This window comes from Sebastes umbrosus, chromosome 12, assembly GCF_015220745.1.
Source record: "Sebastes umbrosus isolate fSebUmb1 chromosome 12, fSebUmb1.pri, whole genome shotgun sequence".
Taxonomy (NCBI): domain Eukaryota; kingdom Metazoa; phylum Chordata; class Actinopteri; order Perciformes; family Sebastidae; genus Sebastes; species Sebastes umbrosus.
The window spans coordinates 31130875-31146620 of NC_051280.1; the positions used below are offsets into that span (position 1 = coordinate 31130875).

Here is a 15746-nt window from a genome sequence, read left to right on the forward strand (position 1 = left end):
ATTAGTGATCCATTGAGCCTTCGACAATATTTAGTACATTTAACCATTTGACCAAATTTTTATGACAAAGATGTCAGCCTCTGAATAACCATCTCCCATCACAGGACACTAAAACTCTCCAGTGAAATGTTGTTGTTGGTTGACATGGACAGGTTGATGATAAATCTGTTAATAACCTTAACGCTGTACGGATATATATGCGTGAGAGATTATATTTTATATTGTGTGTGTCCTCTGTTTCCTTCATCACTCAGTCATCATCATCATCATCATCATCATCACACTTCAAGGCCTTCATTCAGCAAATCACCAATATGTAGCTTATCAAGAGCTAATGCTTAGCCAGAACTAGCTCACCAGCATTCGTGTTTCATGAGTTTCTCAACATTTTGCAGCGTCATAGTTACTCGACTCGTGAATAACCTAATCTGTGTGACTTTGTGAAGTTGAATTGATCAAATGTTCCTTTAACAGTCACTTATAACGAATATCAACTTCATCACGGTCACACAGTGTTCCAGCATCGCTGACTTTCCAAAGTGATTTCTAATTTTTGACAGATAGAGTTCGGCATCTGTCGGGACCCGTTTCAAAGTCGGTTTAAACGGAGACATCGACACTGAGACACTGAGACATAGGCCTTTCTCAAAGTAGACATTTGACTTTGTCATTGCAGAAAAAGTAGCGGTGGGACTAATAATGTTAACGGTGGCCCTGACAAACTAGTTTCAGTTTACACCACAGACTGTACATAGAGATGGACGACGCGTCTCCACTTCCTCCTCCCTGTGCAGAAGTGAAGCCAAAATATCCTGGATACGGGAGCTGCCATCTCGAGGTTTTGACGTCATCTGGAGCCAGAGTCGAGCACGGCCGCAAGCCTGTTAGCGAGAGAAACTCACAGCTGTCAACCATGACGTCTCACCCCCCTTTTTATAGCATCAAATAACTAATTAAAACCAAACTTATCAGAACACTTGATCATACATCAGTGTGATAAGAACTATCCCGAGGCGTTTCCAGGCCAGTGTGGAGATATAATCTCTCCACCTAGTCCTGGGTCTTCCCCGTGGTCTAATCCCAGCTAGTCGTGCCTGGAACACCTCCCTAGAGGGCATCCTTACTAGATGCCCGAACCACCTCAACTGGCTCCTTTCAACGGAAAGGAGTATCTCGGCTCTACTCCGAGTCTCTCATGGATGACTTCTCACCATATCTCTGAGGGAGACGCCAGCCACCCTCCTGAGAAAACCCATTTCGGCCACTTGTACCCGCGATCTAGTTCTTTCGGTCATGACCCAGCCCTCATGACCATAGGTGAGAGTAAGAACGAAGATTGACCGGTAGATCGAGAGCTTTTCCTTCCAGCTCAGCTCTCTTTTCGTCACAACGGTGCAGTAAATGCAATACCGACCCCGCTGCTCCGATTCTCCGGCCAATCTCGCGTTCCATAGTCCCCTCACTCGCGAACAAGACCCCGAGGTACTTGAACTCCTTCACCCGGGGTAAGGACTCATTCCCTAGCTGGAGTAGGAGCTGTCATGTCGTCCATCTTTACATACAGTCTATGGTTCACACAGAAACTATGGTCCGAGTTGCTATGAGGAGTTAACATAAGGTCAGTTAGGGTTTTCACTTTTTGATTCCAACCGTAGGAAATATGTATTGATCTGTAATGACGTCAAACGAATGATGCTTTAGTTCTTAATCGTCTGAAGTTGATTTTTGACAAAGTGACGGCTCTAACATCGGTCAAAGAAATACGCTGATCGATCGTTTTTTAGTTTTTGACGTCCGTCAATCGCCCGACTCATAAAACATACACGCTTCCATTTTATCACATGTATCGATCCACACTAGCTCCGAGACACACGCGTGTGACGCGCGTCACCTCGGTAAACTTCTACTGAGACTGCATGGTGAAGACAGATAGAACGCTGGGTAGCTCGCAAGCTATGTGGGAAGATAATCCCACTGACGATGCTTTAATTAGCCAAAATGTTCTCTGTGAGAAAGGCCTATAACCCTTTGCAGTGAGGCGGTCACGTTATGGGTCCGTGGACAATCGCAGTGCATTTTGCTCCTCTTGTTGCTTTTAAGCAAATTGACAGACTTTGTCTGTCTGATTATACAGTGTCCGTAGAGAAACGTTCTTGTGTTTGTTTGTCTCTCCCGACCGAACATTTTGTTCATATGACTGTCCAAGTTTTATTCCTTTCTTTCATAGTGTTCATGTTGTTCTAAACCTAAGTGGATTAGAGTCCTTCTCCTCATCTCTTCATTCATTTATAAACAAAATGTCTGTTTTCTTACCAAGTTTGTTCGACCTGTCAGGCTTTCTCTTCCATCTCTTCATTCATCCATCTATACATTTTGACAATTTTTCAGTTCTGAGCCCAGATCACAGTCTCTGGAGAAGTTCTGGTCCATCTATCCATCCTGAAACATGGGGGCAGTTTGTCTGTAGTTTAAAGTACATCCAATCCACTGCAGTGCTTGTCCTAAACATGTGAGACTTTCTGCGTCTCTCTCGCTTGTTTGATGCTGTACAGCCACTTGATGACTCTCGCATTTCGCTCCACGGCCGAGATGCCGTACGGAACACGCTCCCCGGCCTCCTCCTCCTCGTCCTCGTCTGCGTCCGACAGCCCGTCGTTGGAAGATCGCCGCGACCGGTCGCAGTCGGAAGAGATCATAGAAGCTGATCGGAAGTTCAGGCTGACGATGTCTGAGTTGGCACGCGCAAAGCTCTCAGGGCCGACCGCCTCCAGCTCCTCTGGGTCGAGGCCGCAGTAGTTAAAAAAGCGTTCCACGTCAGCTCCAGCCCGGGCGTACCGGTCCGACAGGTCTGATTTGGATCTGTGTAGCGAGGAACGACGAGCCACGGATGAACCGAGCTCGAGCTCCAGGTTGGCATCGGTTGAAGTGTTGGAAGGGTCTCCGATATCACAAAGTAGCGACTGGGGGGTGATGTTGTCACAGAGCGAGGGGGACGGGGTTGGGCGAGGGGGAGGCAGCGACAAGGAAAGTGCGGGGGGAGGGAGGGAGGCAGGGTTTGGTTTTGGAGGGAGGGGCGGAGCTGAGGAGCTGCTGGATCGGGCCGTGCGAAGCGGCTTGCCGTTGCACAGTCGCAGGAGGTCGGAGGAAGAGTGGGAGGTGAGTAGAGGTGGTAGCGGGGAGCGAGAACGATCTATGACTCCTTCGCCGCGTCTGCTAAGGTTGAGGTTCCCTCCCTGTAGTGGACTGCGACGTCCCCCGCTGTTGATCGGAGGGACCTTCAGGGAATGGGAGAAGGATCGGAGGGAGTGTGAGGTGCTTGGACTGGGAGCTGAGTCTGGTGGTTGCTCATTAAGTGTCATTGTAGACCGGTAGGTTAACGGCATCCTAGGAGCAGAAAACAGGAAGTTAAATACATGACTGTATTTATGACAATGAATCAGTGAGTGTGGACGAAAACGTAGGCTGAATTCAAGTACTGTACTTCCTCGTCAAATTAACTCAATGCTTCATCCATACACTCTTATCACAGCGTAGGAAAGCACATCACTATCACCAAATGAGTGATAACTTTGTTTGCCTCATTTTCTGCAACCATCGTAGCATTAAAGCACGGTGGAATTAGCAGACAGCTGGCTAGTTAGCTAGCTTGCTAATTTCGGCATGCTTTAATGCTACACTGGTTACAGAAAATGAGCCCAACAGCAGGCTGGTGGGTCGAGACGGTCCCTCCGCCTCACTCCCCGCCGCTCCGGAGAAAGACAAACAACATGGCTAACTAGCCACCCATCCGTCTCTGGAGTTGCGTCCGCTCTCTTCCTGGCGAGCTGCGACCACACTTCACGGCCCGTGTTTTCACCATAACAACTAACAACAATCAGCATTTTCTTTTGTGCTTATCAAATAACCACATAATACAGTTCAATGTCTGTTCTATTCTATTTCTATGGATGTGAATGAGTGGTAAGAAGTGTGTATTTGCCCCCAGAACCGTAACACTGATCAACACTGTAATAGTAGTAGAATGTTTGGAATAGAAGGAATTTCTTTCAGAGATATGTTTGTGTTTGGTACAGAAGAAAAAAGGCAAAGAACTACTCCTGCAAAGACTGGGATCGGTATCAAAGTATAAAAAGTGACTATAAATATAAATGCAAATTTAGTATTCTTTAAGAAACATTGCCCAACGTAGTGTGCAATTGCGTTGGACTGCCCAAATCTATAATTCCTCAAATTTCCACAAAACCTTCAACCCTAATTGACATAATATTGTATCTTGAGTTTGCTCCATCTTTGACTCCCCTTTATACTAACCTGTGGCTATGTAGTTCAGCTAATTATCTACAGTAACTTGCCAACCTTTATAAACCATAATGCCACAATCCTTACTGGGTAGAAAAACTATTAATTATTTAGAGGTAAAGTTGGTAACTGTTGATCACCACCTGGAGTTTTATCTAATATAGGCCTACATATATTACCATGACAAGGCATCTGATACACATATAATACAGCAAATATTGGCTTCTGTTATGCAGTTATGTTCCAACTATGGTGAATCCCCATAAGCCCTGTATCTGGAACATTTAGGAAACTTCAGTCAAGGTGACCCATTTGCAGTAGAACTGCAGTGTTTCAACTCAAAAACAGCCCATAATCATTGCTTGAATGTTAAAGCAGTAATTTACCCTGATGGCGTCCAACTCCTGGCCATTCCCCCCGATGACCTCATCAACACAGCACTCTTAGCTCCGCCTCCTAGTCCTTCAGATCCTGCTCCCGAAGAGGACGACGAGTTCAGCAGATTTTTAAGGATCTCCAGGTTTAAGTTCTCCCGCTTGCTGCCGCCGCTGCTTGTTGCACACGAGTCCGACTTGGCGTTGTTATTGGATGCTTTGAAAGGTATCCCGCCTCCATTTCCTCCACCAATCCCAGAGCCTCTCTTGGACAGGAGGGTGTGACCGGCGGGAGGCTTGGCCAGCATGGGTGGTTTGATGGGCTCTTGCTTAGCATTGATAACTTCCTGGCTCTTGACATACTTGGCCTTGTCAGCTTCTAGTCTCTCAACAGCACTTAGGCGCTTTGGGTTAGGTTCCACCTGAGACACAGATCAAAAATAATGTGTTAATGAACACAAAACGCAGCCTACAACTTGTAGACAGACCAACCAGTAACACTCACATTGAAGCAAGTCTTTGGACTGTGGACAAGTCTTTGGATAGTGGACAAGTCTTTGGACAGTGGACAAGCTTTTGGATAGTGGACAAGTCTTTGGACTGTGGACAAGCCTTTGGATAGTGGACAGGTCTCTGGGCAGTGGACAAGTCTTTGGGCTGTGCACAAGTCTTTTGACAGTGGACAAGTCTTTGGACTGTGCACAAGTCTTTGGACAGTGGACAAGTCTTTGGACTGTGCACAAGTCTTTGGACAGTGGACAAGTCTTTGGGCAGTGGGCAAGTCTTTGGGTTGTTGACAAGTCTTTGGACTCTGCACAAGTCTTTAGATAGTGGACAGGTCTTTGGGTAGTGGGCAAGTCTTTGGGTTGTTGACAAGTCTTTGGACTCTGCACAAGTCTTTAGATAGTGGACAAGTCTTTAGGTTGTGGACAAGTCTTTGGACTCTGCACAAGTCTTTGGATAATGGACAAGTATTTGGGTAGTGGACCAGTCTTTTGCCAGTGGACAAGTCTTTGTACCTGTCTCCTGAAGTAGTCTGGGCCCTTGTTGAGGATGCGGAGGGGTACGGCGGAACCGAAGGCCGTCGCGGGGCCAGCGGCCTTGCTATCTGGGAGGGCTGGAGCCAGCGTCTCTGTCGGCATGGCAACGAGGCGACTGGGGTGGCCGGCCGTGGTGGCAGCAGGTGCGGGGGGGTCGACAGAGGGCGGGGGCACCGGAGGACCCCCAAAACATGAAGACACAAGGTGGAGAAGAGAAAGTCTAGAAAGAGACGAACCCCCTGGCCCTCCTCATCGCCTGTGGGACCCTGTGGTACCGAGCCAGACTCTGGGCTGCTGAAGTCCTGTATTCAAATGTACTACTGCACTGCCTGAGTAGGATGATCTACAACCTGAACAACCAGTCTTCACTGAGAGGTCTTGACTGGTCTGTGGTGCTGAGGTTCAGCTGAGCAAGATGGACTGATAGACAGATAGAAAGAGAGAGAACAGTGACAGAACGGAGAGGAGGAAGAGGAGTGATGAGTGTGTTTCGGTGCAGTGGTGTGGATGAGTGCTTCCACAGGGCCGAAGGAAAAGCACGGGATGGTTGGAAAAGGAAAGCCCCGCCGCCTCTCCACGCTCGCCTCAGCTCTCCCTTCAGCTCGCCACACTATCTGGAATAGGCAAAAAAAAAAAAGAGAGAGAAACAGCCAATGAGGGTAGAGTTAGACTGTGACATCATGCACCTAGCAACAATAGCAGGAATAGCTAGGACACAGACACACACACACACATACACACACACACACTGCAAGGTACCACTGTGTAAAGAAAGCTGACTGACGGTTAATGAACATAAAACTCATTTCTGATGACATAAACATGCAGCAAACTTTTCAATGAAATGTTTACTCGTGCAGAACACTACATTGCCCAAAATCCCACTGGAACTGCCCACTCAACCACTTTGTGGTCACTAAAGCAGCGCTGGAGCTGTTGGGGCTTTAGTGATTTGCTCAAGGGCACTTTAGTGGTGTGGTTAGATGAGAGAGGACACCAGGCTGGATACAAACCTACAACTCTCTGGTCCCAACTCACTCACTTTTTCAGTGCTTGTGCTCATACATTTGGGTATCTGGAGTGCCTACCTATGGAGGACAGAACGTGCCAAAATAAATGAATAAATAAATAAATGACACGATAATTGTGTCATTAAATGTAGCAAAAATAATATTAAAAATAAACATAGCCATTAATTAATTAATAAAAATGTGACATAAATTGATATTTTCTTTTTTATTTGCTTCTTATTTATTTATCTTTGTATTAATTCCCTTATTTATTTACTCGTCTGTTTAATTTACCATTATTTATTTATTTTTATTAATTTTTTAATTTATTATTTTTGCATTTATTTTTTAATTTTTAATTTTTTTTAATTTATTTTACATGCATTTTTAAATTTATTTCCCCAAACTTATTTATTTCTGTCTTCTTTTCTTTTTACATTTCTGCCTCGTCATGTTAATGCAGGGGCTGTCACTCAACGTGTGTCATGGGGTCAGAGTGCATATATGCATAGCTAGCTAGCTGCACTCCAGTCTTCATTCCCGGTTCCGTAAAGCAAGTCATCGGCCTGCTGCCGCTCCCCCTCGTCCCGGTATGTCACATTCTATCAATTAATTAATGGCTACTTTCATTTTTAATATTATTTTTGCTACATCTAATGACATATTTATTTATCAAGTCATTTATTTATTTAATCATGTATTTATGATTTTGGCAGGTTCTGTCCTCCATACATACCAACCCACAAACTGTGAAACAAGACAACCCAGTCAATTTTTTTGTGGGCTGTCTAGGCCACAAAAAACTGACAACATGTGGGCATTTTGATTTAACTTACAAATATGAGCTGATTATGGCTCTACCACTCTAAAAATACTTAGATAAAAGTATTTTTATATGCAAGTATTCAAAGCCTTGCTGTAAACATGTTGTTGATCGTTCCTGCTTCAGCTTCCAGACCGTGTCCAGGAAGCACAGGGGAGACGCCGAAGTTGATGCTCACTTCGGGGCTAACCCCCTTCACTCGGGCGATACGATACGTATCATGATACAGGGGTAACGATTCATTATATAGCATTTTTACACGGCTTTGTTGAATATTCCATTCTGATTGGTCAATTACAACGTTCTGTGAAAAAAATTTAAATCTAATTTTAGGAAAACTGTCATAGTATAAAGAACACACCAGAAATACACCATTTTAGAATAGGCAGAAATAACACATTTGGACTGCAGGCAAAAAACTGTGATGATCATAAAGAGGGCATGCCTGTAAAGGGGAGACTCGTCGGTACCCATAGAACCCATTTACATTCACATATCTGGACGTCAGAGGATTACGTATGTTTTAATCTGGCAATATGAAGCCACTGATATTGGATTGAAATTTCTGTATGGAATATTAATTATGAATACGAAAGCGGCTGCTTGTGCGTATTATCTGTTTTCTTAAAACAGTGTGTGTGTGTGTGTGTGTGTTGTGCTGATTAAAATCTTCTAATCTGCCATCCAAATCTGTCCCCTGCAGAGATGGCTCACACACACACACACACACACACACACACACACACACATAAATCCAACTCAGAAGCAAACTGGGAAAAAAGAGCATTAGCATAATTTGCTGGAGCTCTGTCTGCTGATACACTAAGAGGCAGCAGTTCATTAACAAAGGCTGCGGTTACATCCAAAATATTTTTAGTATGTGCGTAACCTTAGAATGAAACCAATAGTAGGTGAATTGCATATTATTTCTGGTGAAATATTACAAAGTGCAAACACTGGACCATATGCTGGCATAAATATCCCACAATGTAATGCAGTAGAGACGACAGCGTTCTTCACGGACAATGGCGGACAGCTCTGTGACGTCAATAGAACTTCCATTTAAGTATACGTGTCAGGTTTCACTTTGCTAGGCGTTATATATTTTTTAATTTGTTCAGACTTTATGATTCTCACAAATCGTCATTTGTGCTGCCTTCACATGGGGTCGTGTTTACCGCGTTCACAAGAAGAGTCCATATGAACGACCCCCCTCTTGTCGTATTCACGACATCGTAAGTGGAAAGTTTCTGAAAGTTCTGAGTTCACGACTTATGACGTGTTTGTTGACGTTGTCAGAAATGGCGGAGGCCATGGAAGTTCATTTTTTGGTGCATAATAAGTTAATATATTGACATTTTAGTCGTATAGATATATAGTTTTTCTTCGTAATTTTACAATATTATAATATTCCCAACAGCCTCATCTTTGTCCTCTGTCATTATGTCTTACCCACTAGCTAGCTTGCTAAATTGTTAGCCTCTGTGGCTTCTAGACGCTGACAGTAACGTTAATATTGCCGTTGCTTAGCAGCGGTGTTCTCACCACTTAACCACTTGAACGCCACACATATCGTGTGCATGACTTCCCATATTGTAAACACGAGTTCACGAGTTTCATATTTGCCCACTCCCATGTTGATAAGAGTATTAAATACTTGACTGATCTCCCTTTAAGGTACATTTAGAAGCAGTTAAACTAACAGCTCTTCATGTCACTGTCTGGCAAACAACAAAAAAGCAGAGAAAAGTGTGTGAGAATATGCAACTTTTTGATTTAATGAAATGAAAAACTCTGCTGTGTTGTCGCTGACCGTCTGCAGCCTCTCCGCTGCAATGGTAATAATAGGGAACATCATCATCATCATCATCAGTATGGAAATAAGTATTCACAAAATGCTCCACCTTGGTGTCACAAAGCTGATTAAGTTTTTAAATCCAAATGTTCCAAAACATTTAATGAAGATGAGCAACACTCCTATACTATAATCATATCTTGTTGTTTTTGAGGCCTGGAGCATGTTATACGGTGAGCACCATTGAAGAACTGAAGTACAGTTTGACAGTTTATAAATGTAGACTTTTTAGGGATGTGTGAGTGTGATGTATTATGTGATCACTCTGTGATTCCAGTACTGAACAAGGCCATATGTTTCTAGTTTACCACGGACGCACAGCGCACATAAACACACACACACACACACACACTGAAGGACTGATTTCATTTGGATTAGGAACATGTGTTGTGCTCATTTCCTGCTGAACACAGTATCAGACAGAGAAACGGTGGACTAACACTACATTTCTTGTCTTCTTGCAATATCCTTCAGGCTTCTCTCTCACCTGGTCCTTCACACACTGAAGTTCACTCTTATCGTGCTCTAGCAGACGGGAAAAACACCGGCGTGATTAGTCTACGATTCTCTCGCTTTCTAAAGCTAACAATCAGCTAACACGCACACGCACACACACACACACACACACACACACACACACACACACACACACACACTCCCTCTCTCTCTCTCTCCTATAACACATGATAGTCATGAGAGAGGGAGAGGGTTCCAGCCCTAGATGCCTGCAGGCCTCTTCTCTCCCAGAGAACACTTGGCTGTTGTTCATTTCTGGCTTTATGGATTGTAATGTCTTATTATTGTGTTTACCAGGAATCAGATGTGGGCTGCAGGATAGCTGAGATGAGCACCCAAAGTGCACGGTTTGTGGGGGCTGGAAAAAAAATAGATTCACCTATGTATCGTGATATTTATTTTGCGATTTTGAAATAATTTTTTTAATGCCATAATCGATATATTTGCTTTATTTGAGTCTATGCGGAAGGTAGAAGGAAGTTACGGCTTATATTGTTTATTATACGTCATATCCGTTCCGACCATGACCATGGATGGATAAAGAGAACGGAGCTGACGGGAGAGCTAGAGACCACCTTGGAGAAGTTAGAGGAAGTAGATATGTGTGACTACGTCTGGTTTCCAAATAAGGTGTTAACAAAGGGAACTGTATATACAAAATACATATATAGAAATAAGACTGATTGGATTATATTCACCACTAGTATAAAACATTACATGTCCCTTATAAATTAAAAAGAAAATACCACTAATTTGTGAGGGGAATGTCTTTATTCTTTGATTTTTGGGTTGCTGGAAAAAATTTAATAAATAACGCCTGACAACGACTGATATATTTGACTTCACTGACTACATACATGCTGATAATCAAACATTCCTACTGTATTAATTTAGCGATTTTCCAAAGTAAAAGTCTGTGTAAAAGTAAAAGTGTATGATTCAACTTTTTCCCATGGTCTAATGTTAAAAAAGAGGGGTGGAGGTGGATGAGTCTCACAAACACCGGACTCTTAACCAGGAGACCTGTGTTCGGGACCAGTGTTTTGACTTCTAAGTGACGTTAGTGACGTTTGTCATGTGACGTTTGTCACGTGACGTTTGTCACGTGTTTTTATTGACGTTTGTGACGTGTTTTCTGTAGTTATGTTACGTTTCTCCCGTACGTATTTTACTTAGTTTATGTACTTATTTTAAGTCCAAACATGCCGTTTACCCTAACCCTAACTAAGTGGTTTTCTTGCCTGAACCTAAGTGTGGACGTTTGCATGGCGTACAAATGACACGCGGAATAATCGTATAATGTCGTGGTATTTATAGGCATTCCTGTGAGACCGGGTTGGCAGCGCATTACAGCTTCACTCTTTCAGTTCTGACCTTTCACAATAAAAGCCCTAGACATATATACGCTGCATCACTGCTTACCAGAGGGAACTTAAATTCACTCGCATTTAGTATTTGATCTTTGCAAATGGAAAGATATTCAATTCAATTCAATTCAATTCAATCTATTTTTATATAGCGTCAAATCATAACAGAAGTTATCTCAAGAAGCTTTTTATATAGAGCAGGTCTAGACCGTACTCTATAGTTTAGAGACCCAACAAGAGATCCCATCAAGAGCATTGCATTGGAATGGGCTGTGGCCAGGAAAAACTCCCCGTTTAGCGGGTAGAAACCTAGAGCAGAACCGGGCTCTGGGTGGACGGCCATCTGCCTCGACCGTTTGGGTTTTGAGAGAGAGAAAGAGAGAGAGAGAGAGAGAGAGAGAGAGAGAGAGAGAAAAGAGACAGGGAGAGATGTACAGCAACCACAATAATAGCACAGCAGCTTTAAGAACTAATACAAGTAGGACTAATAACAAAAATCAATAGCAGTGGATGTAAAAGAGTGATAATACAACTATCGGAATAAATAGCTGTAATAATAATAGAAACATAACTAACACTACTAATAATAAAAAGGCTAATAATGATGGTAGTAGTGGGTGTCAATAATGATGGTAGTAGTGGGTGTTTAGCAGGCAGCAGACGCGGCAGCAGACGAGATGTAAAATGCGAGATGTAGTATCGGATCAGCCAAGACGCATGTTAGTGCCAGGTCTAAACAGGGCCAATGTGTCCTCTATGTGTTTATGTTAGCATTTTTCTGTTGATAGAAAGATTAGACAGTCCAGGTGAAATCTAGTGCAGTGTATGTGTTGCTTTTGGTCCATTGATTCATCGTCGTGTTCCCGGGTCAGATATTATTAACCAATGTCCAGCGGCAGCCTTCGTTCTGCTTCACTTGAGGGTGGCTGTCAGTGAAACTGACCGCCTTGTGTACGAATGAAACCTCGTCTTTGTACGCTTCATGGTAACTGGTCTGGATTATATATGGAAATGACCTGGTTTTATCCACTGAGTGAGCATCTACAACTGTGTACGATGTCAGTGTTTAGTGTCTCTCTGCCTCCTCTCTTTCCTCTAGTGTTAGGTCTCTCTCTCTCTCCCATGTATCACCTCTGGGCACGCAGCCAAGAATCAATAGCAAACACACAACCACACATGCACACACAGAGACCCTCTAGCTCTTTCTATTTCCTGTGTTAGCAGCATGTCGAGCAGAGGCAGCAGAGCTCTGCTGGGAAAGCAACCACGCTCTGAGCAGCAGCGGCAGCCAGTGCTCTCCACATTCCCACCAGTATTCATCATAGTTCAGCATCCCCTTTCAAAAGGTTGAGCTTTCCATTTATAATGACCTGGTGGAGCACAAATACTGAACGAGATGCTGTTATACTATCACAAACGGACCGGTGCTGAGGAATACTGTACGCTGACACACATCAACAGACTGATGTACTTCATTCAGCTGAGTGATGTGGTGTCTTTACATATGAATATTCACAGTATTCTGGTTGTAGACCCGTAGCACAGGCATTACTAATAATGAAGCTCTGTCTCATTAAAATGCACTAGTGTGTGAGTCATTCCATTGAGTCAGCTTACGCAACACCAGGAGCACCAGGAAGTGGCTCACTCAAATGGAATGCAGCCATTATTGATGTTATTAGTTACACCTGTTGTTCTTCTGCTTTGACAAGTCAAAATGTCTGCTGAGAGACAGGCCGATTTATCACGGATAAGAGAATCCCGCCTCCACCGAGGGGATACTATCTGCAGTGGATAAACGAAATAAAGAAAAGGACCTGGTACCAAAAGTGAGTCGAGCTGAGCAGAGCCGTACCGTGCAGTGGAAATGAGGCACTAGATAGTGATTTAGTAAACTGGAGCCCCTTAGTCTTGGTCAAAAGGTCAGTTGATTAACATTTGTGAGTATGCCGATAGTACGTTTTCAGTTTATGGAAATGGATTAAATAAAAAAAAAGACATATTTGGAAGGGCACTGTATGCAACAGTTAAAACAAGGCAAAAGTGAGCATGGCTCACAAACCCCCACTCACTGCTTGACCCCTGCTAAAGTAAGGCCAAAGGTTTTGCCCTTTTGGAAAAATTAAAAAAATTGTGGGCATCCTGGACTTCTAACCCCCAAAAGGCACACCTAGACCACACTGTCAACCATCACACCAAATTTGAAGTTCTTAAGTTAAATAGTTTTCGAGTTCTGCTCCGGTAACGAAAGTGTGACACGCAAACAGACGAAAGGACGGACGGACGGACACACGGAGAACGATATACCCCCGACTAAATTGTCGCGGGGGTATAAATATGCTAATCAAAGCCTTTTTATTACTGGGGAATTCATTTGCTGAGGTATCGTCATGGTTATGAAGCTAAAATGTCTCAAATGAATCTCTTCTTTTAGACTGAAAGTCTAAAGTAGTTAATTCACAAACAGGAAACAGGGAGAGCACCTCAAGTTTTGTCGTATATAAAAAAAAGTTGTTACCAGTTTGGAGCTGTCACCAGCTTCTTCGACGCTCCGAGCTCTTGCTATTGGCTGCTGGAACTGGACTCCTCCCCCTCCTCCTCTATGTGCTGCAGGTTGTCAGTGGGTGTCACAGCTGTCAGTAAAAGAAACACAAATGACAAAAATATTAAGAGCGAATTGTAAATGGTAAATGGACTTTTTCTAGTCTTCAGACCACTCAAAGCGCATTACACTACAGGTCAGCATTCACCCGTTCACACACACATTCATACACTGATGGCAGAGGCTGTAGAGGCAAGCCTCCATAACCACTTTTATGTCTCATCCATGCTTGGAGCAATAATATTACACAGCTCTCCCTGATATTTGACACACGTCATTGATTGAATATGAGTCTTATTTGAAGATGCAATATACAATCTGATTCGAGATGGGCTTCGGTTGTTTTACGGTAGAGTATATTTATGCGGATGGAGTGATACATCCCAGGACAAATCAGCCACAAAGTGTTTTTATACGGTCAAATATTTTAAAGATGCCTGTTGCTATCCTAAATCATGTCAAAGAGGAGCCCTGGTGACACTATAAAGTGAGATTCTTTATTGTGTCCTTTTGAAATAAGTGGTGCTAAAACCGTGGTGACATTATGACTACTTGCAAACTAGAACTACTACCCAAAGGTTGTACGCCTCCACCAACTAGTCAAGTTGCAGTTTATACTATTAGACATTTGTGTGAATTGTGTGCATACGAATTCTTGAGTTATGGCTGAAAAAGCTCCCAGTGACAGCTCCCAGTGACCTTGACCTTTGACCACCAAATTTGAAGAAATTCCCTCAAGTGTCCCTGAGATATTGCGTTCACACGAATGGGACAGACCTGAGGTCACAGTGACCTTTGACCACCAATATCTAATCAGTTCATCCCTGAGTCCAAGTGGACGTTTGTGCCAAATTTGAAGGAATTTGATCAAGGCGTTCCTGAGATATCACAAGAATGAGATGGTTATGAGGTCAGAGTGACCTTGACCAATCTTGGATGAGGTTTCATGACTCAAAGTGGCTCAGAAAAAATGTCATATCCCCCGTCAACACAAAGAACTTTAATACTAGGACTAAACTATGTGTGTGAAAGTTCCCACTACAGTCAGGGTGAAACCCTAAAGGCCAACTCATACTTTCCGTGTGTTCGCGAGGGTCTGCTTTGGTCCTCGTGACATGAATGTCGTCGACCACCCATATCCACAAGGGTCCGGGCAGACCCTTTGTGGACGTCTGTGAGCAGCCCAAAATTTTGTGACCGTGCGGACTGTACGCATAGCAAGCGCGCCGACTGCTCATGCTCCAGTTTTATTCGACATTCCAGTCCAGTTGGTGGCGAATGCCCCTCTAGCTGGTTTGCCAAGAAGAAGAAGAAGAAGAAGATAACAAAGTGGATGCTTGTTTTGAAGAGAGGTTGTGCTAGGGGATCCAGTTACCCACATTTATATAATTGGTCTTTAAAGGAATACAGCCAAATGGTGTTGAACTCCTGGTAAACAACGTTATGGTGTAGTACCGCTACCAACTGGAATGGAGAGTGAATCGGGAAATGCACATGCGCAGAATGCTAGACCGATGCAGACCATCAATTGGTATATGGACTTGCATTTACATAGCGCCGTTCTAGTCTTCCGACCACTCACCAAGCGTGTTACACTACATGTCAGCATTCACCCATTGAAAAACGTACAAGGAGGTCCGCACACTGTAGCTCCCTTGGAGTGCAATTTATTGGCACATCTTTGTAAGTGACGTTTCGAGCACAAGCTCTTCATCAGACTTAATAAATCTGTACAGAGACGCCATCTTTAAAGGGTAAGCGCTCTGGTCACATGATATTCACATGATAACGCCAGTGACCCAAGTATCCCATATATAATCAAAAGTAATGTTACATGTATATTACACAAAACTCATATAT

General features: G+C 43.5%; 1 protein-coding gene across 4 annotated transcripts in view; it reads right to left on the reverse strand.

Moving 5' to 3' along the window:
- The window catches only part of fam110b (family with sequence similarity 110 member B), a 41922-nt gene that overhangs the window by 5078 nt on the left and 21098 nt on the right, over positions 1–15746 (reverse strand). For 3 of the 4 annotated variants that reach the window (XM_037787619.1, XM_037787620.1, XM_037787621.1), the window contains exons 2-5: positions 13803–13917; positions 5693–6327; positions 4686–5095; positions 1453–3384 (exon numbers count right to left, since the gene is read on the reverse strand). In XM_037787619.1, the coding sequence (XP_037643547.1) occupies positions 2502–3384; positions 4686–5095; positions 5693–5815 (1416 nt within the window). In that variant the 5' untranslated portion in view covers positions 5816–6327; positions 13803–13917 and the 3' untranslated portion in view covers positions 1453–2501. Of the gene's footprint in view, positions 1–1452; positions 3385–4685; positions 5096–5692; positions 6328–13802; positions 13918–15746 lie in introns of those variants that run through there. The other variant, XR_005209146.1, reaches the window with a different exon arrangement.